Source organism: Bombina bombina, chromosome 6 (assembly GCF_027579735.1).
Source record: "Bombina bombina isolate aBomBom1 chromosome 6, aBomBom1.pri, whole genome shotgun sequence".
Lineage (NCBI taxonomy): Eukaryota > Metazoa > Chordata > Amphibia > Anura > Bombinatoridae > Bombina > Bombina bombina.
In genome coordinates this window covers 104416033-104441116 of record NC_069504.1, presented here as the reverse complement: position 1 = coordinate 104441116, position 25084 = coordinate 104416033, and the positions used below count along the sequence as shown (strand labels likewise).

Sequence of the window (25084 nt, the reverse complement as noted above, 5' to 3'; positions counted from 1 at the left end):
TTTTTTAGTCAAAGGGATATGAAAGTCAAGATTACATGCTCATGACCAGACTGAGCATACAATGTTCAGTTTGTTATCAAATTTGCTTAGTTCGCTTGGTATCGTTTGATTAAACTTACCTTCTTGGAGAGCATATCTAGATAGGCCCTTGAGCATGTAAGTGTATTGAGCACTATATGGCAGCAGTGTTTGTAGCAACATTATACATTGTTGCAAACACTGCTTACATATAGATATGTGCACCCTCATAAGACTATCTAGGTATGCTTTTTAACAAAGTATGCCAAGAGAACAAAACAAATTTCAATAAAATTGAAGTAAACTGGAAAGTGTTTTTTGTTGGTTAAACTGTGCATGGAAGTTTAATTTTGGCTTTCATGTCCATTTAAGGTAATAACAAAGCGCTAAGGGGTTTAAGAAACTTATAAATATCCCCATAGACTTCAATGGTGGTTTTCTGTAGAAAGACATTTGATATTTAGATATTTTTTTGTATTAAAGTGACATGAAACTTAAAAGCTTTCTTTCATGGTTTGAACCAAGCGTTCAATTTAATTCTGTTATAAGATTTGCTTCATTTCTTGGTATCCTTTGTTGAAAAGAATATCTTGGTAGGCTCCGGAACTGCAATATATTACTGGTAGCCGTCTGCTGATTGGTGGCTGCACATATATGCCTTTTGTCATTGGCTCACCTGGCGTGTTCTGCTCGCTTCCAGTAGTGCATTGCTGCTTTTGAACAAAGGATACTAAGAGAATGAAGCACATTTGATAATATAAGTAAATTGGAAAGTTGCTTAAATTGCATGCTCTATCTGAGTCATGGAAGAAATGTTTTGGGTATCATGTGCCTTTAATGAAAATAAAACAACATTGCAATATACATTTATTGTTTATATTTTACCTGATTTGTCTGTAAAATCCCTTCAGAAAAGTGTGCATATTCATCCTAGGGACCCTGGAGAACCTTCATCTTAAGTATGGTAACATTTACCTGAACTTGCAAAATTCTCCACAGTGATTGGTTAGCTCAGAACATAATATTATTTACTTCTTTCTTTAAGTGCCCACAGAAAAAAGGAAGCCAGCAACATGGATTCCACCAGGCTTTTCAAGCCCTGAATGCTCTTGATTTGCAAAACAAAACCTTTCAATGTCTGTGTGAAATTAGTTTAAAACGTTTATTTTGCAATGCAGTGCTTAATCGCTGATAAGGCTATAAGTGTAATGTCCCTTTGATAAGAAACGAATACGTCATTATTTTTTTCATTTTTTTAAATGTATATCTATATTTTGTTCATTCATGTGAATTTTTTTTAACTTTTTAAAATAATGCTCTTTAATATGCATTTATAACATTTGAGTGTCCCTTTAATAATTCTCCACTAAATAAACTAGAATAGCTTAAAGTGACAGTCAACAAAAAAAAAAATATTGTTTAAAAAGATAGATAATCGCTTTATTACCCATTCCACAGTTATATTAATATACTTTTAACCTCTGTGATTACTTTGTATCTAAGAACCTTCTTCCAGCCCCCTGATCACATGACTTTTTATTTATTATCTATTGACTTGCATTTAAGCCAATTAGTGCTGTGTTGTGCACAACCCACGGGCGTGAGCACAATGTAATCTATATGGCCCACATGAACTAGCAGACTCCTGTTGTAAAAAGCAAATACAAAAACGTGATTAAGGGGCTAACTATAGTGGCTTAGAAACAGGCAGAAATTTAGAGGTTTAAATGTTATAAAGTTTATTAATATAACAATGTTGGTTGTGCAAAGCAGGGGAATGGGCAGTAAAGGCATTATCTATCTTTTTAAACAATAACAATTTTAGTGTTGACTGTCCGTTTAATCAACATTTTTCTGACAAATGTCAGTTAAGTTTCATTTTCCTCCCCCCTGCATCATGTGACAGGCATCAGCCAATCACAAAGTGCATGTAAATTCTTGCAGATGCCCAGTAGGAGTTGGTGCATCAGAAAGTGTGCATATAAAACAATTGTGTACTAATAAATATGTCACCTAAAGAGACTTTGGACAATGGAAATAATTACACACAGAATAACAGAGGCAACAAGATAGATATATTACCCAGAGAGAGTATAATTATAACCAGTCACTGCATATTATTAGATTAAACAATTACTGTTCTCATGTAGTTTAGCATTTTTATTTAGTAACTGTGGTCTGCATTAATGATCTTTTTCAGTAAGAATGATATACTGTCAGACTAATCATATTTATAGCCTGCATTTATAAATAATGCACTATAAGAAAATGCATATTCAATTTTCCAAAGATCATATTGCTTTAAATTCCGCTAGACTTCCTCTTATTTCCATAGAAAACACATTCTTTTGGATGGGTTTTCTTACTCAGCAATTTAAACATGACATATAACCTGTTTAATCACAGTAAGGGGAAAATAAATATACATTTGACATTCCTGCTACAGTAAGAGTAGCGTTTTCATTATTTGCACATATGCTTCCTATCTTTTGTAGAGTCTGGAAATATTTTTTGTAACAAATAATTAGCAAAGGCTAGATTACAAGTGAAGCGCTATTTTAATGTGCGCCCGTAAAGGGGCAAATTTGCTCATTTAGAGCGCACGTTAAATAACCAGCCATTACAAGTAACTGGTAAATGCTACCATGAGCTTGCAGCAGCACTTTGCACTAAGCGCAATTAACCAGAGGTCAGACCTCTGGTTAATTTAAATGTCCCCAATTGCCCCCCCCCCCCCAAAAAAAAATATACAGGTTCTTTATTAAAATAAAAAATATGAGCATCTTTTTTTTTTTTTTTAAAATAACTGCACGAAGGGTTAACGTGAATGGATGTGGGGTGTTAGAAAAAAAATGGCCCTGAAAAGTGCCTTTACATAGCAGTCTATGAGGACTGTGTTTTAGACTGTAAATATATATGCTTATATACATATATATTTAGAGGCTATGATTACGGTGTTAAGCCGAAACGCATAAGCCGGTTGCACAGCGTTGGACACCACCTTGTATTGTTGCTATTTTCCTTGCTTTGTGAACTTTTTAAGAATGGCATTTTTTGGGAATGCTGAATAAAAGCTATGTTTTATTTATACTAACCTTGAGCGGAGTACAATTTTCTTTTTTGCTGCTAATATATGTATTTACACATATAAACATATAAATATATATATGAATATTTTCATATACAAATGTATTTTAAATTTGCTGCTTAACGCTGCACAACTTACCCCCTGTGCTGTGCTATGTTCTTTGCCGTGTCTCACAGCATCAGAACAAGGCTCCCATTGTAGCCTATGGAAATGCGTTCGTATTGCGCGAAACTTGTAATACCATTTGTGTGCGCTTTTATTACTGAGTGGAGCCCAAATATTGTGCTTGCGAAAGAGCAATTTTATACGCTCCACTTGTAATCTAGGCCAAAATGTATAGCAACACTTGCTGACCATATTTACCATGTGCAAATTGAGTTAAAAAGGCCTTAACCAGGTTAAATATCTAGTTATCCAGTTTTCTGTGTCTTAAAATTAATGTGTCTTAAAATGTATTTGTTTTTTGGCTTTGAGCTATGTATACAATAAAATTACACAAAACGAACAATACCAGTGGCGCTAATATAGCTAAATATATATGCAGTATCAGGCTCTAAATATGAATAAAATTTAATAAAAACAATAACATAATTAATACACAAATTTGAATAAAAACAGATGATTAAATGATGCAAGTTCATTCACAAATATAGTTCATTCGAAAGGACATAATCCAAAATGGCTGTGGATTTCCAGGAATCCTGCAGTGAGACAAGAGAGTCTTGTCACAGTATGACCAAGTATGTGAAATTAAGGGGCAAATCCTTACTTGCACTGTGATGTAGCAATCCTGCTCGAACCACCTCTGGAGGACACTTCTACTACGACTCTGTCTGCGACTCTGTATGCAAACAGATAGTTGTCAAAGTGGAGAGGAGATTGTTCTTTATAACCGTTTGTATTAGCCGCCAGAAGTTTCCAAGCGGACAAACTATGGAAGCCCCAGTAGGACAAAAAACATTTCTCATGTTTGAGAAAGGAATCCAGCCGAAACACGTTGCTCCTTTTTTTTTGTGGTCATACTGTGACAAGGATCTCTTGCCGCAGGATTCCTTGAAATCCACAGCCATTTTGGATTATATCCTTTCGAATTAACTATATTTGTGAATGAACTTTGAATACTTTTATCTTCTGTTTGTATTCAAATTTGTGTATTTATTATATTATTGTTTTTTATTAAATATTATTCATAGTTAGAGCCTGATAATGCATATATATTTAGCTATATTAGTGCCACTGGTATTGTTCATTGTGTGTTTTTTAACACTTGCGATCTTATATGCTTCTACTGTTTTAGTTGTACGATCTTTTGGAGGGATCTAATTCATGTGGCTTTATATAAGTATCTTTTAGTGCAATATACAATAAGTCTGTTGTTAGCTTTATACAATAAAATTACACCTAGCCCCAAGTATGTTTCAATTTCTTTACCCTATAATCTGTTACTACTGTTACTGCCCGAGTTCTGTTGTGATTTGTTTTCAGGTATCAGCTACCACATAAAAAGGGAAGTATAGTGCATATGTTTTATGTGCAGAGGCCTATCTACAGGGTCTCAGAGGTCAGCATTGAGACTGGGCCTGTAACTCTAAGGGGCCTATCTAGCCCTGGAATTAGTAGTGACTCCACCTGCAAGATGGCCACCTCAGTGTTGCTGACAGAAAAACCTGCCACCATAATTGCATAGGAAGTTCAAATCCACTGCCAGGCACTAACCCATGGGAAAGAATGACTCGCAATCACAGAGAATTCGCTACTCTTGCTCCTATGTGGACTACAAAAAGCCACAAAGGATGCTGTTTAAATGGGACCCTATCATAGCTTTTGCACAGGGGCCCAGTAAGGTTTATTTACACCCATGTTTATGTGTAATGTGTTTATGTACTATTTTAAAACAAAAATATGAGTAGTTAAAATATGTAGGCATGGGTTTTGTTCTCTGTAACAAGTGAGAAGATAAGTAAATACTATAATTGCTGATAGTCCCGATAGACACAAATGAAGTTCACATTGCAGGAGGGGACATATGAAGTATGTCAAACATATTTTAATTTGACATATATTAGTATTTTCAGAAATTTCTTAAACTTTACTGCACTGCATTATGGATCCACATGCTACACATAAGAAAAAAGATTTATGCTTATTGATAACTAATTGTCTTCAATATTTGAATTAGTCATAACTTCTATCCTCAGTAGACACCCACCCCTTGCTCTATATATCTCTCTCACCTTCCTGCTGAGTTTAGTTAATATTTCCGCAACCTAGGATCTCTTTGGAGAGAGAATAAGAATAGCTCAGTGAACAGACCAAGCATAGGTCATGCTAAGAATATGAGTGTATTGGTGGACCTTCATGTAACAGCATGTTAAAAGTGACAACATTTTGTTTGTGATAAAAAATAAATCCTGTCTTCCCTAACTGGTGGGTAAATACCAAAGCAATAATCTTGGCTTTCTGGATATTATTTTTATAGTGAACTTAATTACTTTACTATCAATAGCAACAACTCAATTGTGTCCAGTAAGCTCATGAAATAAACATGTTTATTTATACATGACATGGACAGTCCAAAAGCTGTTGTTTGTTATCCAGTGACTTCTACTAGATCAAATTCTGTAACAAGAATACTCATAGAGAAATAGATTTAAAAGAAAATCAGTTTTAAATGTAATTAGTACATACATCAGAGTGTACTACATGACAATTTGACAAGGATTTTACGATTGTATCATCTGCACAAGTAGAAGTTTTTTTCCGAGTGCTGAACATTGCTGAACACTGATTACAGCACTATTTGCTATTAAGAAAGAAAAGAGGCATCTTTTGTTATAGCATTGGTGTTGAGCAGGTAAGGAATCAGTTCCCCGGTGTCTCTGATTACCTATATTAGACTGGTTCTGACCCTCGAGCTAGCTATGGAACCATGGTTACCTCAAGTGCTCTAATGTGCTAAGATTCTTACAGATTTGATGCATCTGGAGCCAATATGTTTCACATTGCAAGTTAGTTAGAAAATGATCAGTTTTGGATATTTTCCAAAGTGTTTTATGTGTTTAGATTTATGTTGCATAGATACCATTGTAATAGGCAAAAATGTTCCAACTAAGCCATGTAAGCATTGTATAGCTAAACAGCAGGGGGGCAGCAAAATGAACATGACATTTTCAAAGGAAACAATGTACCTACTGGGACTTTAAAGTATTTTTGTTGTTGCCTCTAATATAAGGAGCTTTTTTACAAACAAAATATTATTATTTTTTTCTAAAATAGTCCCTCCTTATATGTTGTTTTGTTATTTACAAAAATATCTTTCATGTGTGAGATTTTTCTCTGTATTCAGAACTGACTTATAATGTTTCTTAAAAATACAAATCCGCCGAATTGTCTGTTGTGGTTACATTTGTCTATGCGACATATATACTGTATGAAAAGCTCCCTTAGTTTTTTTAATATGATTTATGCCAGAGATAGCTGAAACCAAGGAAATCTGAAAAAAACAATGCTTACTTGATAAATGAATTTCTTTCATGATGGCTAAAGTCCATGAGTCATCATATGTGGGATTAAAGTCCAGTCCTACAGCAGGAGGCAAAACATCCCACACAACAGAGCTTTTAGCCATACATATGGCCAAGAGCAAGGAGAAAATAAGAAAAGCAGAAAAGGAAAAGCAGGGTAGAAGAAGTGCAAACGGGTACTTAGTTCCACCATCTGTTATGGAAAAACAGGGCTAGATCTCTTGGACTCTCACCTTCATGAAAGAAATTAATTTGTCAGGTAAGCATAATTTCTCCAACATAGGTGTGTCCGGTCCACGGCGTCATCCTTACTTGTGGGATATTCTCTTCCCCAACAGGAAATGGCAAAGAGCCCAGCAAAGCTGGTCACATGATCCCTCCTAGGCTCCGCCTACCCCAGTCATTCTCTTTGCCGTTGTACAGGCAACATCTCCACGGAGATGGCTTAGAGTTTTTTAGTGTTTAACATTTTAGCCAAAATAAACACTTGTCAGCGTAAGCGCGGCTGCTCTGTTTTAGATACTGAAGAGCATGACGACGCTGATATTAATATCTCTGAAGGGCCCCTAACCCAGTCTGATGGGGCCAGGGAGGTTTTGTCTGAGGGAGAAATTACTGATTCAGGGAACATTTCTCAACAGGCTGAACCTGATGTGATTGCATTTAAATTTAAGTTGGAACATCTCCGCATTCTGCTTAAGGAGGTATTATCCACTCTGGATGATTGTGACAAGTTGGTCATCCCAGAGAAACTATGTAAAATGGACAAGTTCCTAGAGGTGCCGGGGCTCCCAGAAGCTTTTCCTATACCCAAGCGGGTGGCGGACATTGTTAATAAAGAATGGGAGAGGCCAGGTATTCCTTTCGTCCCTCCCCCCATATTTAAAAAATTGTTTCCTATGGTCGACCCCAGAAAGGACTTATGGCAGACAGTCCCCAAGGTCGAGGGAGCGGTTTCCACTTTAAACAAACGCACCACTATACCCATAGAGGATAGTTGTGCTTTCAAAGATCCTATGGATAAAAAATTAGAAGGTTTGCTTAAAAAGATGTTTGTGCAGCAGGGTTACCTTCTACAACCAATTTCATGCATTGTCCCTGTCGCTACAGCCGCATGTTTCTGGTTCGATGAGCTGATAAAGGCGGTCGATAGTGATTCTCCTCCTTATGAGGAGATTATGGACAGAATCAATGCTCTCAAATTGGCTAATTCTTTCACCCTCGACGCCACTTTGCAATTGGCTAGGTTAGCGGCTAAGAATTCTGGGTTTGCTATTGTGGCGCGCAGAGCGCTTTGGTTGAAATCTTGGTCGGCTGATGCGTCTTCCAAGAACAAGCTACTTAACATTCCTTTCAAGGGGGAAAACGCTGTTTGGCCCTGACTTGAAAGAGATTATCTCTGATATCACTGGGGGTAAGGGCCACGCCCTTCCTCAGGATCGGCCTTTCAAGGCAAAAAATAAACCTAATTTTCGTCCCTTTCGTAGAAACGGACCAGCCCAAGGTGCTACGTCCTCTAAGCAAGAGGGTAATACTTCTCAAGCCAAGCCAGCTTGGAGACCAATGCAAGGCTGGAACAAAGGAAAGCAGGCCAAGAAACCTGCCACTGCTACCAAGACTGCATGAAATGTTGGCCCCCGATCCGGGACCGGATCTGGTGGGGGGCAGACTCTCTCTCTTCGCTCAGGCTTGGGCAAGAGATGTTCTGGATCCTTGGGCGCTAGAAATAGTCTCCCAAGGTTATCTTCTGGAATTCAAGGGACTTCCCCCAAGGGGGAGGTTCCACAGGTCTCAGTTGTCTTCAGACCACATAAAAAGACAGGCATTCTTACATTGTGTAGAAGACCTGTTAAAAATGGGAGTGATTCATCCTGTTCCATTAAGAGAACAAGGGATGGGGTTCTACTCCAATCTGTTCATAGTTCCCAAAAAAGAGGGAACGTTCAGACCAATCTTAGATCTCAAGATCTTAAACAAGTTTCTCAAGGTTCCATCGTTCAAGATGGAAACCATTCGAACTATTCTTCCTTCCATCCAGGAAGGTCAATTCATGACCACGGTGGATTTAAAGGATGCGTATCTACATATTCCTATCCACAAGGAACATCATCGGTTCCTAAGGTTCGCATTCCTGGACAAACATTACCAGTTCGTGGCGCTTCCTTTCGGATTAGCCACTGCTCCAAGGATTTTCACAAAGGTACTAGGGTCCCTTCTAGCTGTGCTAAGACCAAGGGGCATTGCTGTAGTACCTTACTTGGACGACATTCTGATTCAGGCGTCGTCCCTTCCTCAAGCAAAGGCTCACACGGACATCGTCCTGGCCTTTCTCAGATCTCACGGATGGAAAGTGAACGTGGAAAAGAGTTCTCTATCCCCGTCAACAAGGGTTCCCTTCTTGGGAACAATTATAGACTCCTTAGAAATGAGGATTTTTCTAACAGAGGCCAGAAAAACAAAACTTCTAGACTCTTGTCGGATACTTCATTCCGTTCCTCTTCCTTCCATAGCTCAGTGCATGGAAGTGATCGGGTTGATGGTAGCGGCAATGGACATAGTTCCTTTTGCGCGCATTCATCTAAGACCATTACAACTGTGCATGCTCAGTCAGTGGAATGGGGACTATACAGACTTGTCTCCGAAGATACAAGTAAATCAGAGGACCAGAGACTCACTCCGTTGGTGGCTGTCCCTGGACAACCTGTCACAAGGGATGACATTCCGCAGACCAGAGTGGGTCATTGTCACGACCGACGCCAGTCTGATGGGCTGGGGCGCGGTCTGGGGATCCCTGAAAGCTCAGGGTCTTTGGTCTCGGGAAGAATCTCTTCTACCGATAAATATTCTGGAACTGAGAGCGATATTCAATGCTCTCAAGGCTTGGCCTCAGCTAGCGAGGGCCAAGTTCATACGGTTTCAATCAGACAACATGACAACTGTTGCGTACATCAACCATCAGGGGGGAACAAGGAGTTCCCTAGCGATGGAAGAAGTGACCAAAATCAGTCTATGGGCGGAGTCTCACTCCTGCCACCTGTCTGCTATCCACATCCCAGGAGTGGAAAATTGGGAAGCGGATTTTCTGAGTCGTCAGACATTGCATCCGGGGGAGTGGGAACTCCATCCGGAAATCTTTGCCCAAGTCACTCAGCTGTGGGGCATTCCAGACATGGATCTGATGGCCTCTCGTCAGAACTTCAAAGTTCCTTGCTACGGGTCCAGATCCAGGGATCCCAAGGCGGCTCTAGTGGATGCACTAGTAGCACCTTGGACCTTCAAACTAGCTTATGTGTTCCCGCCCTTTCCTCTCATCCCCAGGCTGGTAGCCAGGATCAATCAGGAGAGGGCGTCGGTGATCTTGATAGCTCCTGCGTGGCCACGCAGGACTTGGTATGCAGATCTGGTGAATATGTCATCGGCTCCACCTTGGAAGCTACCTTTGAGACGAGACCTTCTTGTTCAGGGTCCGTTCGAACATCCGAATCTGGTTTCACTCCAGCTGACTGCTTGGAGATTGAACGCTTGATTTTATCGAAGCGAGGGTTCTCAGATTCTGTTATCGATACTCTTATTCAGGCCAGAAAGCCTGTAACTAGAAAGATTTACCACAAAATTTGGAAAAAATATATCTGTTGGTGTGAATCTAAAGGATTCCCTTGGGACAAGGTTAAGATTCCTAGGATCCTATCCTTCCTTCAAGAAGGATTGGAAAAAGGATTATCTGCAAGTTCCCTGAAGGGACAGATTTCTGCCTTGTCGGTGTTACTTCACAAAAAACTGGCTGCTGTGCCAGATGTTCAAGTTTTTGTTCAGGCTCTGGTTAGAATTAAGCCTGTTTACAAACCTTTGACTCCTCCTTGGAGTCTCAATTTAGTTCTTTCAGTTCTTCAGGGGGTTCCGTTTGAACCCTTGCATTCCGTTGATATTAAATTATTATCTTGGAAAGTTTTGTTTTTAGTTGCAATTTCTTCTGCCAGAAGAGTTTCAGAATTATCTGCTCTGCAGTGTTCTCCTCCTTATCTGGTGTTCCATGCAGATAAGGTGGTTTTACGTACTAAACCTGGTTTTCTTCCAAAAGTTGTTTCTAACAAAAACATTAACCAGGAGATTATCGTACCTTCTCTGTGTCCGAAACCAGTTTCAAAGAAGGAACGTTTGTTGCACAATTTGGATGTTGTTCGCGCTCTAAAATTCTATTTAGATGCTACAAAGGATTTTAGACAAACATCTTCCTTGTTTGTTGTTTATTCCGGTAAAAGGAGAGGTCAAAAAGCAACTTCTACCTCTCTCTCTTTTTGGATTAAAAGCATCATCAGATTGGCTTACGAGACTGCCGGACGGCAGCCTCCCGAAAGAATCACAGCTCATTCCACTAGGGCTGTGGCTTCCACATGGGCCTTCAAGAACGAGGCTTCTGTTGATCAGATATGTAGGGCAGCGACTTGGTCTTCACTGCACACTTTTACCAAATTTTACAAGTTTGATACTTTTGCTTCTTCTGAGGCTATTTTTGGGAGAAAGGTTTTGCAAGCCGTGGTGCCTTCCATTTAGGTGACCTGATTTGCTCCCTCCCTTCATCCGTGTCCTAAAGCTTTGGTATTGGTTCCCACAAGTAAGGATGACGCCGTGGGCCGGACACACCTATGTTGGAGAAAACAGAATTTATGTTTACCTGATAAATTACTTTCTCCAACGGTGTGTCCGGTCCACGGCCCGCCCTGGTTTTTTAATCAGGTCTGATAATTTATTTTCTTTAACTACAGTCACCACGGTACCATATGGTTTCTCCTATGCAAATATTCCTCCTTAACGTCGGTCGAATGACTGGGGTAGGCGGAGCCTAGGAGGGATCATGTGACCAGCTTTGCTGGGCTCTTTGCCATTTCCTGTTGGGGAAGAGAATATCCCACAAGTAAGGATGACGCCGTGGACCGGACACACCGTTGGAGAAAGTAATTTATCAGGTAAACATAAATTCTGTTTTTTTTTTCCTTGATGAGATGGTGAGAGTCCAAAAGCCATCACATATGGGATCCTATACCCGAGCTGGGAAATCCACAAGACCACCATGAAGTAGGGCAGGAAAAGTAGTTAAAGCAGGACGAGGTACTAAATGGGCACTGTGCCCTGCAGAAATGTCCTACTAAAAGCAGGTTCAGAAAAGGCAAATCGTGTCAAAATGGTGGAAGCTGCCTTACAAATCTGTTCAAAGGAAACTTCATTTCTTCTGTTAAGTGTGATCAGTCCACGGGTCATCATTACTTCTGGGATACTACTCCTCCCCAACAGGAAGTGCAAGAGGATTCACCCAGCAGAGTTGCATATAGCCCCTCCCCTCTACGTCACCCCCCAGTCATTCTCTTGCACCCAGCGACTAGATAGGATGTGTGAGAGGACTATGGTGATTTTATTTAGTTTATTTCTTCAATCAAAAGTTTGTTATTTTTTTAATAGCACCGGAGTGTGTTATTCCTTCTCTGGTAGAGTTTGAAGAAGAATCTACCAGAGTTTTTTACTATGATTTTAGCCGGAGTTGTTAAGATCATATTGCTGTTTCTCGGCCATCTGAGGAGAGGTAAACTTCAGATCAGGGGACAGCGGGCAGTTTATTCTGCAAAGAGGTATGTAGCAGTTTTTATTTTCTAACAATGGAATTGATGAGAAAATCCTGCCATACCGACATAATATCATGTATGTATATTTTACATTTTAGTATTCTGGGGAATGGTACTTCACTGGAATTACACTATGTATATAAGATTTTAGCCTAATTGCAATGCAACAGGCTTTTTAATAACTCTTAATTTATGTTAAACGTTTTTGCTGGAATATAAAATCGTTTTCATTTTCTGAGGTACTGGGTGAATAAAATGTTTGGGCACTATTTTTCCACTTGGCAGTTGCTGGATCTAATTATGACAATTTACTGATCTCTCTCACTGTTGTGTGTGAGGGGGTGGGACCTTTTTTTGGCGCTTTTGCTGCGCATCAAAGATTTCAGTCAGAAGCTCATTGTCTTGTCCTGCATGTTCCGGTTTATCTCTACAGAACTCAGGGATCTTCAAAGCTTGTTTGAGGGAAGTAATCTAACAGAGCTGTGAGATTGTAGTTGACTGTGATAAAAAACGTTTATTCTTTAACTTTTTTATGCCTCAGGGTTAGTTATTCTTTGCTACTGGAACAAGCCTTTGCTAAAGTGCGTTTTATTTTACAAAGCTTATTGATTTCAACTGTTATATATTTTCAGTGCTTCTTAAGCACAGTTCGTTTTTTTCATTGTATTTTACTTGAATAGTATTTCCAAATTGCAAGTTTATTTGCTAGTTTGTTAAACATGTCTGATTCAGAAGATGAGACCTGTACTATTTGTACTAACGCCAAGGTGGAGCCCAATAGAAATTTATGTACTAACTGTATTGATGCTACATTAAATAAAAGTCAATCTGTACAAATTGAACAAATTTCACCAAACAACGAGGGGAGAGTTATGCCGACTAACTCGCCTCACGTGACAGTACCTGCATCTCCCGCTCGGGACGTGCGCGATATGGTGGCGCCAAGTACATCTGGGCGGCCATTACAAATAACATTACAAGATATGGCTACTGTTATGACTGAGGTTTTGGCTAAATTACCAGAACTAAGGGGCAAGCGTGATCACTCTGGGGTGAGAACAGAGTGCGCTGATAATGTTAGGGCCATGTCAGATACTGCGTCGCAACTTGCAGAACATGAGGACGGAGAGCTTCATTCTGCGGCTGACGGTTCTGATCCAAACAGATTGGATTCAGATATTTCAAATTTTAAATTTAAGCTGGAAAACCTCCGTGTTTTACTAGGGGAGGTGTTAGCGGCCCTGAATGATTGTAACACAGTTGCAATACCAGAGAAAATGTGTAGGTTGGATAAATATTTTGCTGTACCAACAAGTACTGACGTTTTTCCTATACCTAAGAGACTAACTGAAATTATTACTAACGAGTGGGATAGACCCGGTGTGCCGTTCTCACCCCCTCCGATATTTAGAAAGATGTTTCCAATAGACACCACCACACGGGACTTATGGCAAACGGTCCCTAAGGTGGAGGGAGCAGTTTCTACTTTAGCTAAGCGTACCACTATCCCGGTAGAGGATAGCTGTGCCTTTTCAGATCCAATGGATAAAAAGTTAGAGGGTTACCTGAAGAAAATGTTTGTTCAACAAGGTTTTATATTGCAACCCCTTGCATGCATTGCGCCGATCACGGCTGCAGCGGCATTCTGGATTGAGTCTCTAGAAGAGAATCTTAGTTCAGTTACGCTGGACGACATTTCAGACAGGCTTAGAATACTTAAGCTATCTAATTCATTCATTTCGGAAGCCGTAGTACATTTAACTAAACTTACGGCTAAGAATTCCGGATTCGCCATTCAGGCGCGCAGAGCACTGTGGCTAAAATCCTGGTCAGCTGATGTAACTTCTAAGTCCAAATTACTTAATATACCTTTCAAGGGACAGACCTTATTTGGGCCCGGTTTGAAAGAAATTATCGCTGACATTACAGGAGGTAAGGGCCACGCCCTGCCTCAAGACAAAGCCAAACCTAAGGCTAGACAGTCTAATTTTCGTTCCTTTCGGAATTTCAAAGCAGGAGCAGCATCAACTTCCACTACTCCAAAACAAGAAGGTTCTGGTGCTCGCTACAGACAAGGCTGGAGACCTAACCAGTCCTGGAACAAGGGCAAGCAGGCCAGGAAACCTGCTGCCGCCACTAAAACAGCATGAATTGAGGGCCCCCGATCCGGGATCGGATCTAGTGGGGGGCAGACTTTCTCTCTTCGCCCAGGCTTGGGCAAGAGATGTCCAGGATCCCTGGGCGCTAGAGATAATATCTCAGGGATACCTTCTGGACTTCAAACACTCTCCTCCAAGAGAGAGATTTCATCTGTCAAGGTTGTCAACAAACCAAACAAAGAAAGAAGCGTTTCTACGCTGCATACAAGAACTATTGTTAATGGGAGTAATCCATCCAGTTCCACGGTCGGAACAGGGACAAGGGTTTTACTCAAATCTGTTTGTGGTTCCCAAAAAAGAGGGAACTTTCAGACCAATCCTGGATTTAAAGATCCTAAACAAATTCCTAAGAGTTCCATCATTCAAAATGGAGACTATTCGGACAATTTTACCCATGATCCAAGAAGGTCAGTACATGACCACAGTGGACTTAAAGGACGCTTACCTTCACATACCGATTCACAAAGATCATTACCGGTATCTAAGGTTTGCCTTTCTAGACAGGCATTACCAGTTTGTAGCTCTTCCATTCGGATTGGCTACAGCTCCAAGAATCTTCACAAAGGTTCTAGGTGCTCTTCTGGCGGTACTAAGACCGCGGGGAATTTCGGTAGCTCCGTACCTAGACGACATTCTGATACAAGCTTCAAGCTTTCAAACTGCCAAGTCTCATACAGAGTTAGTACTGGCATTTCTAAGGTCACATGGATGGAAGGTGAACGAAAAGAAAAGTTCACTCGTTCCACTCACAAGAGTTCCCTTCCTGGGGACTCTTATAGATTCTGTAGAAATGAAGATTTACCTGACAGAGGACAGGTTAACAAGACTTCAAAGTGCTTGCCGCACCCTTCATTCCATTCAACACCCATCGGTGTCTCAATGCATGGAGGTAATCGGCTTAATGGTAGCGGCAATGGACATAGTACCATTTGCTCGCTTACACCTCAGACCACTGCAATTGTGCATGCTAAGTCAGTGGAATGGGGATTACTCAGACTTGTCCCCTTCTCTGAATCTGGATCAAGAGACCAGAAATTCTCTTCTATGGTGGCTTTCTCGGCCACATCTGTCCAGGGGGATGCCATTCAGCAGACCAGACTGGACAATTGTAACAACAGACGCCAGCCTTCTAGGTTGGGGTGCCGTCTGGAATTCTCTGAAGGCTCAGGGACAATGGAGTCAGGAGGAGAGTCTCCTGCCAATAAACATTCTGGAATTGAGAGCAGTTCTCAATGCCCTCCTGGCTTGGCCCCAGTTGACAACTCGGGAGTTCATCAGGTTTCAGTCGGACAACATCACGACTGTAGCTTACATCAACCATCAGGGAGGGACAAGAAGCTCCCTAGCAATGATGGAAGTATCAAAGATAATTCGCTGGGCAGAGTCTCACTCTTGCCACCTGTCAGCAATCCACATCCCGGGAGTGGAAAACTGGGAGGCGGATTTCTTAAGTCGTCAGACTTTTCATCCGGGGGAGTGGGAACTTCATCCGGAGGTCTTTGCCCAAATACTTTGACGTTGGGGCAAACCAGAGATAGATCTCATGGCGTCTCGACAGAACGCCAAGCTTCCTCGTTACGGGTCCAGAGCCAGGGATCCAGGAGCAGTCCTAATAGATGCCCTGACAGCACCTTGGGACTTCAGGATGGCTTATGTGTTTCCACCCTTCCCGATGCTTCCTCGATTGATTGCCAGAATCAAACAGGAGAGAGCATCAGTGATTCTGATAGCACCTGCATGGCCACGCAGGACTTGGTATGCAGACCTGGTGGACATGTCATCCTGTCCACCTTGGTCTCTACCTCTGAAACAGGACCTCCTGATACAGGGTCCTTTCAAACATCAAAATCTAACTTCTCTGAAGCTGACTGCTTGGAAATTGAACGTTTGATTTTATCAAGACGTGGGTTTTCTGAGTCAGTTATTGACACCTTAATACAGGCTAGGAAGCCTGTTACCAGAAAGATTTACCATAAGATATGGCGTAAATACCTATATTGGTGTGAATCCAAAGGTTACTCTTGGAGTAAGGTTAGGATTCCTATGATATTGTCTTTTCTACAAGAAGGTTTAGAAAAGGGTTTATCTGCTAGTTCATTAAAGGGACAGATCTCAGCTCTGTCTATTCTGTTACACAAACGTCTGTCAGAAGTGCCAGACGTTCAGGCTTTTTGTCAGGCTTTGGCGAGGATTAAGCCTGTGTTTAAGACTGTTGCTCCACCATGGAGTTTAAATCTTGTTCTTAACGTTTTACAGGGAGTTCCGTTTGAACCCCTCCATTCCATTGATATAAAGTTGTTATCTTGGAAAGTTCTATTTTTAATGGCTATTTCCTCGGCTCGAAGAGTCTCTGAGTTATCAGCCTTACATTGTGATTCTCCTTATTTGATTTTTCATTCGGATAAGGTAGTTCTGCGTACTAAACCTGGGTTCTTACCCAAGGTAGTCACTAACAGGAATATCAATCAAGAGATTATTGTTCCTTCTTTGTGTCCAAATCCTTCTTCGAAGAAGGAACGTTTACTACACAATCTGGACGTAGTTCGTGCCCTAAAATTTTACTTACAGGCAACTAAGGAATTTCGACAAACGTCTTCTCTGTTTGTCGTGTACTCTGGTCAGAGGAGAGGTCAAAAGGCTTCGGCAACCTCTCTTTCCTTTTGGCTTCGTAGTATAATACGTTTAGCTTATGAGACTGCTGGACAGCAGCCTCCTGAAAGAATTACAGCTCATTCTACTAGAGCTGTGGCTTCCACTTGGGCCTTCAAGAATGAGGCCTCTGTTGAACAGATTTGCAAGGCTGCAACTTGGTCTTCGCTTCATACTTTTTCCAAATTTTACAAATTTGACACATTTGCTTCCTCGGAGGCTATTTTTGGGAGAAAGGTTCTTCAGGCAGTGGTTCCTTCTGTATAAAAGAGCCTGCCTATCCCTCCCGTCATCCGTGTACTTTTGCTTTGGTATTGGTATCCCAGAAGTAATGATGACCCGTGGACTGATCACACTTAACAGAAGAAAACATAATTTATGCTTACCTGATAAATTCCTTTCTTCTGTAGTGTGATCAGTCCACGGCCCGCCCTGTTTTTAAGGCAGGTAATTATTTTTAAATTATACTCCAGTCACCACTACACCCTTGGTTCCTCCTTTCTCGTTGGTCCTTGGTCGAATGACTGGGGGTGACGTAGAGGGGAGGGGCTATATGCAACTCTGCTGGGTGAATCCTCTTGCACTTCCTGTTGGGGAGGAGTAGTATCCCAGAAGTAATGATGACCCGTGGACTGATCACACTACAGAAGAAAGGAATTTATCAGGTAAGCATAAATTATGTTTTTTACAAGCCCAAGAGAATGTGACTGCTCTGGTAGAATGAGCAGTAGTTCATTCAGGGGGAAACTACTAGGTATGCTATGTGAATCAAAGCTTGAAGCCAAGAGGGGATATATATATATTAGAAATGTGCATTGAGCAGTTTCGTTTATTGTCGAATGTGGAAGAAGGCAGCCACTCATGGCTTTGGGCTCTTTTGGGAGCTGGATTTCTTCTTGTGAAAGTGCAACACACTAAGATCTGTGCAAAGATCTTAGTGTATTGGACTTTCACAAGAAATCGTGCTTCTTTAGAAATGCATAATTATTATGTTGCAATCCATATAGGTTTCAGAAAGTGTGATTTTAAGCAAGGTAAGCTCGCTTTGAAAGTTTTGATGATGATTTTACATTAAATTAGTTTTTTTGTTGTTTTTTTACTCTGGAGCTTGAGGCCCCGTGTTTCTGGCAAGCCTGCAGGCTCGCCAGAAACACCAGTTATGAAGCAGCGGTCTAAAGACTGCTGCTCCATAACTCTGTCCGCCTGCTCTGATGAGGCGGACAGGAATCGCCGGAATTCAACCCGATCGAATACGATCGGGTTGATTAACACCCCCCAGCAGCCGGCTGATTGGCTGCGAGTCTGCAGGGGGCGGCGTTGCACCAGCAGCTCACAAGAGCTGCTGGTGCAATGCTGAATACGGAGAGCGTATTGCTCTCCGCATTCAGCGAGGTCTTGCGGACCTGATCCGCACTGTCGGATCAAGTCCGCAAGACCTTTAATAAATTGGCCTCAAAGTCTTTGAAGTTAGATAAGAAGAACTAAAGGCCCATAGGAACTATAGAACCCTACAGTTAGCCACAAATCAGTAAGCACTACCCAGGTGTTAAACAAAAAATGGGCCAGCTCCTAAGCTTACATTCCTGCTTTTCAAATAAATATACCAAGAGAACTAAAATTGATAATAGGAGTAAATTAGAAAGTTATTTAAAATTGCCTACTCTATCTGAATCATGAAAGAAAAAAAATGGGTTTCATATTCCTTTAAGTCTGCACATATTTCCTATAAAGTATAAACACTATTATTTCCTAAAATATCCCCCTCAGTATTTGTCTTAAGCACCTCTAATGGTGCATTGGGCTTTCACAAAAAATCTCTTGGACCTACTAACAATACTTCAGTTTTAGATCGAGACCCCTCGTTGTGGTGGGGCTCTTTTTGTGAGAAATACTTTCAGATTTAGCTTTTTTAAAGGGACAACATTTTCTTTCATGGTTTTGATAGCGCATGCAATTTTAAACAACTTTCTAATTTACTTCTTTGTTCTCTTGGTATCTTTTCTTGAACAGCAGGGATGTGAGCTCAGGAGAGTGCACATGTCTGGATCACTATATGGCAGCAGTTTTATAAGAATGTTATCCATTTGCTAGAGCACTACATGGCAGCACAATTTCCTGTCATGTAGTGCTCCATGCACCTATTTATGTATCTCTTCAACAAAGAATATTATAGGAACAAAGCAAATTTAATAATAGAAGTAATTTGGAAACTTTTTAAAAATTGTATGTTCTGTCTGAATCACAAAAGAAAAAGTTAGGGTTTCATATCTCCTTAAGTTCCTTAATAGACTCACCCCTTTCCCTCCTCTCCTATAAGCTGTATATATTTAGATCATAGAGGTTTTTGCTTGTAAGTTTTATATTTTAGAGCATGTGCTATGTTAGTAACCCTCCTTTAAAAAAATTCCAATTTGTTATACCAGGCCCACACTTCTACAGTACTGGGGAATAAGGGGGGGACTGGGGTGGAATAAGGGCAATAAGAATTTGTGGGGCGATAGAAGGCCCCACAAATTTGTCTTGCACAGATCCGCACAAATGCTAACGGTGGCCCTAACATGGGGCGTAGTGATCTCTATAAGAACCTTACTATTCCTGCTCCAAGTACCTCTTCCTATACAATCAAGTATTCTACTGGTTTCACTCGCTGCAATACTGCATTGTTTAACACGTCTAATAATCTGAAATAATAATACCCTAGTTCTGTTCCTCTTTTGTAACAGTCAGTAAAGTGTCTTTGAGTCTGTAATTTACCTTTGGACCCCCCTAAATGCATAAAACATATATTCCTGTTCTAGAAACTATTTTCTTTTTTTTAAATGATTTTAGTTAATAAACATAGCTCTGTTGTTAATGCAGGTTTGCCTACTTTGATGTGAAACATGTGAAATGCCCTTTGCATATAAAAATGGCGGACACAAAGCAAATAGAAAAAAGCTTGCAAACTTTCCCGCTCGCTGAGAGTATTACAAAGGAGATGAAGCTTTGATGTATAGAGTGCTGGATTTTTGCAAACATTTGACTGTGATAAATGTTGTTCATTGTTTATATTTTGTCTGATCTTTTTCTTTTGTTTTTCTTCCTTTAAAGTCGCTGCTGGACAAATGTCACAATTTTACATCAGTATCTCTTCTGGGATCCCCTCATCTTTCTGATGCTGTCTTTAAAGTGCTTGCTCAAGGCCGAAAGCTTACAAAGATCAGGATTGAAGGTCCAAGACTTCACTGCTTGATTTCTTTAAATACTTAAAGGGATATAAAAGTATACAATGAAAATGCTCTAATATGTTAGACAGTGTTATTATGACACTGTTGTTTGCATAGAACTGTGTGTCTAGTCCCTGAAAAGAGAATAAACATATAGTTAAAGTTAGCTGCACAGCAGCAATGCACTACTGAGAGCCAAGACTGGATTTGCCTACCAGGACACCAGGAGATTTCCCGGTGGGCTGCTGCAGCTGGGACCCAGGAGATTTCCCGGTGGGCTGCTGCAGCTGGGACCGGCTGGCTACAATTTAAGGGGGCTTTTCTCTTTTGAGCTATATGTATTAAGGTTACACAGTATTTCCTACCTAGACCATGTACCATTTTAGTAGCGCTGCTTCCATTGGTTTCTACTGCCTAGTCATGTCATACTGTGAGACAGGGTGACACTCTGTTTTGAGTGTTTTCTCCATATCACACTATAGATAATAATTTTCACACTGTGAATGGGAGTCATGGAAGATATTGGGTTGTAGGGCAGCTGTATAACAACATTCTGTTTTTTTATTAAAAACTAATATAATCTAATTAAAATAAATATTGGGGAAGGAGTATCTCAGTAATCCCCTTGAGAAAAATTGGACTCAACAGAAAATAGGGCTGGTCTTCAAATTTTTTACAGAGCTGCTTTTTATTCCTTGTAATGCCCAACTGAGAGATAGGTAAACACATCTGTGAGCCAATGGCTAGAGACATGTGTGTAGCCGCCAATCACTAGCTACCAGTAGTGCATTGATGCTGCAGAGCATGTATACATATACTTTACAACAAAGGGTATAAAAAAAACAAAGTAAATTTGATAATAGAAGTTAATTTAAAGGGACATTAAACACTAAATTCATTCTATAAGCTTTGTATTGAGGTTAGGCCCCACCTCCTCTTAATCATGGGTGCCGCCATGTTGTAATCTATAATTCACTACATTCCAGTGTTAACCAGTTTGCAGCAACTCTTCTTCAGATACCTGTAGTGTAACCTAGGTTCCATAATGGCAGCACAAACTACAAAAATACTAATTTATTCCCTCATTTTGTCACGCAATGGTAATTGCAATCTATTTCTAAATGACCTTCCAAAACACCACCTCTCCTCCCTCTAATCTATTATAAATGCTTCTGCTAGACTCATCCACCTAGGTCGCCGATCTACATCAGCTGCTCCGCTCTGCCAGTCTCTACACTGGCTCCTCATACACTCCAGAATACAATTTTAAGTATTAACCCTAACTTACAAAGCACTCAACAGTCTAACTCCTAACTATATTTCCTCTCTCATTGTGAAATATTCCCCATCCCATCCTCTTCGATCAACCTCTGACCTACATCTCTCCACTCCTGTTATCTCTACGTTCCACTCCTGTCTCCAAGACTTCTCACATGCTGCTCCTGTCCTCTGGAACTCTCTACCCCGCTCCCTAAGACCGTCTCCAACCTTGTAGAGCTTAAGACGCTCCTTGAAAAGATAACTATGCAGAGAGGCTTACCATCTCTCCTCCATCTCTCACCCTAACCAAATTAATACATAAACTACCTGACTCAGTGCTGCAACTACAACCGATGTAACAAGCTACCCCAACTTTATGTCTCTGCACCCTAAACTTGTAGACTGTGAGCTCTCCGGAGCAGGGCCCTCTTCCTCCTGTACTAGATTTATTTAGTTTTCTTTTATGTTTTTTTATCACAAATCCTTGTCATTGTATAACCCTATCACTGTACCCAGCGCTACGGAATTTGGCGGCACTATACAAATAAATGATAATAAATAATATGTGCCTGAAATGTGTTTAGTGTCCCTTTAAAAGTGTCCTAAAATGACATGCTCTATCTGAATCGGGAAAAGTACAATTTTTACTTTCATGTCCTTTCAATTTTATTTTTATTTAGGTTAATAACACTGTTTTTAAAAATAGGAAATAATCGGATTACTGATGCAAGCATCAAGGTGATCAGCAAGTCCTGCCCTAACCTGAATCATATCTATATAGGCGATTGCCAGAAAATTACAGATATCAGCCTAAAACATATATCAGCCCTGAAGAATATTGTGGTATTGAATGTAGCAGACTGTGTAAGGTAAGATAATTACTGGCATTTAGCTTCTATATCAGTTGGAGACTAAACATAACTATTTAAAATAAGTGGCGAAATTGTCATTCCATACTTTTTGTAAAATATTATTAAGCAATATTAGACATTAAATAGTGTGAATTGTAGTGATAATATATATATATTTTCTGTTAAGAAGGACCTACAACTCATCAATCTGAAAATTACCCCACAAAATTACTTGCAGGTTATGTGATACAGGTACAGTAATGATGATCTATACTCCTATCATTCGTTAAAGGGACATTAAACACTATTGCCTAGATTTAGAGTTTGGCTTAGCCGTCAAAACCAGCGTTAGAGGCTCCTAACGCTGGTTTTGGGCTACCGCTGGTATTTAGAGTTGTGTAGGTAACGCTCACTTTCCAGCTGCGACTTTTCCATACCGCAGATCCCCCTACGCCAATTGCGTATCCTATCTTTTCAATGGGATCTTTCTAACGCTGGTATTTAGAGTCTTGGCTGAAGTGAGCGTTAGAAATCTAATGACAAATCTCCAGCCGCAGAAAAAAGTCAGGAGTTAAGAGCTTTCTGGGCTATCGCCGGTTCATAAAGCTCTTAACTACTGTGCTCTAAAGTACACTAACACACATAAACTACCTAGGTACCCCTAAACCGAGGCCCCCCCCACATCGCCGCCACTCTTAAAAATTTTTAACCCCTAATCTGCCGCTCCGTACACCGCCGCAACCTACGTTATCCCTATGAACCTCTAATCTGCTGCCCCTAACACCGCTGACCCCTATATTATATTTATTAGCCCCTAATCTGCCGCCCCCAACGTCGCCTCCACCTACCTACAATTATTAACCCCTAATCTGCCGACCGAACCTCACTGCTACTATAATAAATGTATTAACCCCTAATCCGCCTCACTCCCGCCTCAATAACCCTATAATAAATAGTATTAACCCCTAATCTGATCTGTTCCGATCAGCCAATAGAATGCAAGCTCAATCTGATTGGCTGATTGGAACAGCCAATCGGATTGAACTTGAATCTGATTGGCTGATTCCATCAGCCAATCAGATTTTTCCTACCTTAATTCCGATTGGCTGATAGAATCCTATCAGACAATCGGAATTCGAGGGATGCCATCTTGGATGACGTCCCTTAAAGGAGCCTTCATTCGTCGGTAGTCCGTCGGGGAAGAAGGATGTTCCGCGTCGGCGGAATGAAGATGGATCCTGAAGAAGAAGATTGAAGACCCTGCTTGGAAGATGACATCGCCCGGATGGAAGACTTCTTCAGCGCCGCTTGGAAGATGACATCACCCGGATGGAAGACTTCTTCAGCGCCCCTTGGAGGATCACTTCATTGGATGGAAGACTTCTTCAGCGCCCCTTGGAGGATCACTTCTGCCGCTCTGGATCTCCTCTTCGGTTCCATCGGTGGGTCGGCTGGCTGAAGACAACTCAAGGTAGGATGATCTTCAGGGGGGTAGTGTTAGGTTTATTTAAGGGGGGTTTGGGTTAGATTAGGGGTATGTGGGTGGTGGGTTTTAATGTTGGGGGGGGTTGTATTTTTCTTTTACAGGCAAAAGAGCAGTTTTCTTTGGGGCATGCCCCGCAAAAGGCCCTTTTAAGGGCTGGTAAGGTAAAAGAGCTTTGAACTTTTTAAATTTAGAATAGGGTAGGGCATTTTTTATTTTGGGGGCTTTGTTATTTTATTAGGGGGTTTAGATTAGGTGTAATTAGCTTAAAATTGTTGTAATATTTTTTAAATGTTTGTAACTTATTTTTTTTATTTTTTGTAACTTAGCTTTTTTTATTTTTTGTACTTTAGTTAGTTTATGTAATTGTATTTAATTGTAGTTATTTGTAGTTAATTTATTTAATTAATTTAATGATAGTGTAGTGTTAGGTTTAATTGTAACTTAGGTTAGGATTTATTTTACAGGTAATTTTGTATTTCTTTTAGCTAGGTAGTTATTAAATAGTTAATAACTATTTAATAACTATTCTAACTAGCTAAAATAAATACAAAGTTACCTGTAAAATAAATATAAATCCTAAGATAGCTACAATGTAATTATTAATTACATTGTAGCTATCTTAGGGTTTATTTTACAGGTAAGTATTTAGTTTTAAATAGGAATAATTTATTAAAGTATAGTGTAGTGTTAGGTGTAATTGTAACTTAGGTTAGTTTTTATTTTACAGGTAAATTTTTATTTATTTTAGCTAGGTAGCTATTAAATAGTTAATAACTATTTAATAGCTATTGTACCTAGTTAAAATAAATTGAAATTTGCCTGTAAAATAAAAATAAATCCTAAGATAGCTACAATATAATTATAATTTATATTGTAGCTATATTAGGGTTTATTTTACAGGTAAGTATTTAGCTTTAAATAGGAATAATTTATTTAATAAGAGTTAATTTATTTAGTTAGATTTAAATTATATTTAATTTAGGGGGGTGTTAGGGTTAGGGTTAGACTTAGCTTTAGGGGTTAATACATTTATTAGAGTAGCGGTGAGGTCCGGTCGGCAGATTAGGGGTTAATACTTGAAGTTAGGTGTCGGCGATGTTAGGGAGGGCAGATTAGGGGTTAATACTATTTATTATAGGGTTATTGAGGCGGGAGTGAGGCGGATTAGGGGTTAATACATTTATTATAGTAGCGGTGAGGTCCGGTCGGCAGATTAGGGGTTAATAAT

General features: G+C 40.2%; 1 protein-coding gene across 1 annotated transcript in view; it reads left to right on the top strand.

Moving 5' to 3' along the window:
* FBXL13 (F-box and leucine rich repeat protein 13) overlaps positions 1 to 25084 on the top strand; it is a 478799-nt gene that overhangs the window by 266695 nt on the left and 187020 nt on the right. The window contains exons 14-15 of the mRNA XM_053716536.1: positions 20144 to 20264; positions 22226 to 22388. Of these exons, the coding sequence (XP_053572511.1) occupies positions 20144 to 20264; positions 22226 to 22388 (284 nt within the window). The remainder of the gene's footprint in view (positions 1 to 20143; positions 20265 to 22225; positions 22389 to 25084) is intronic.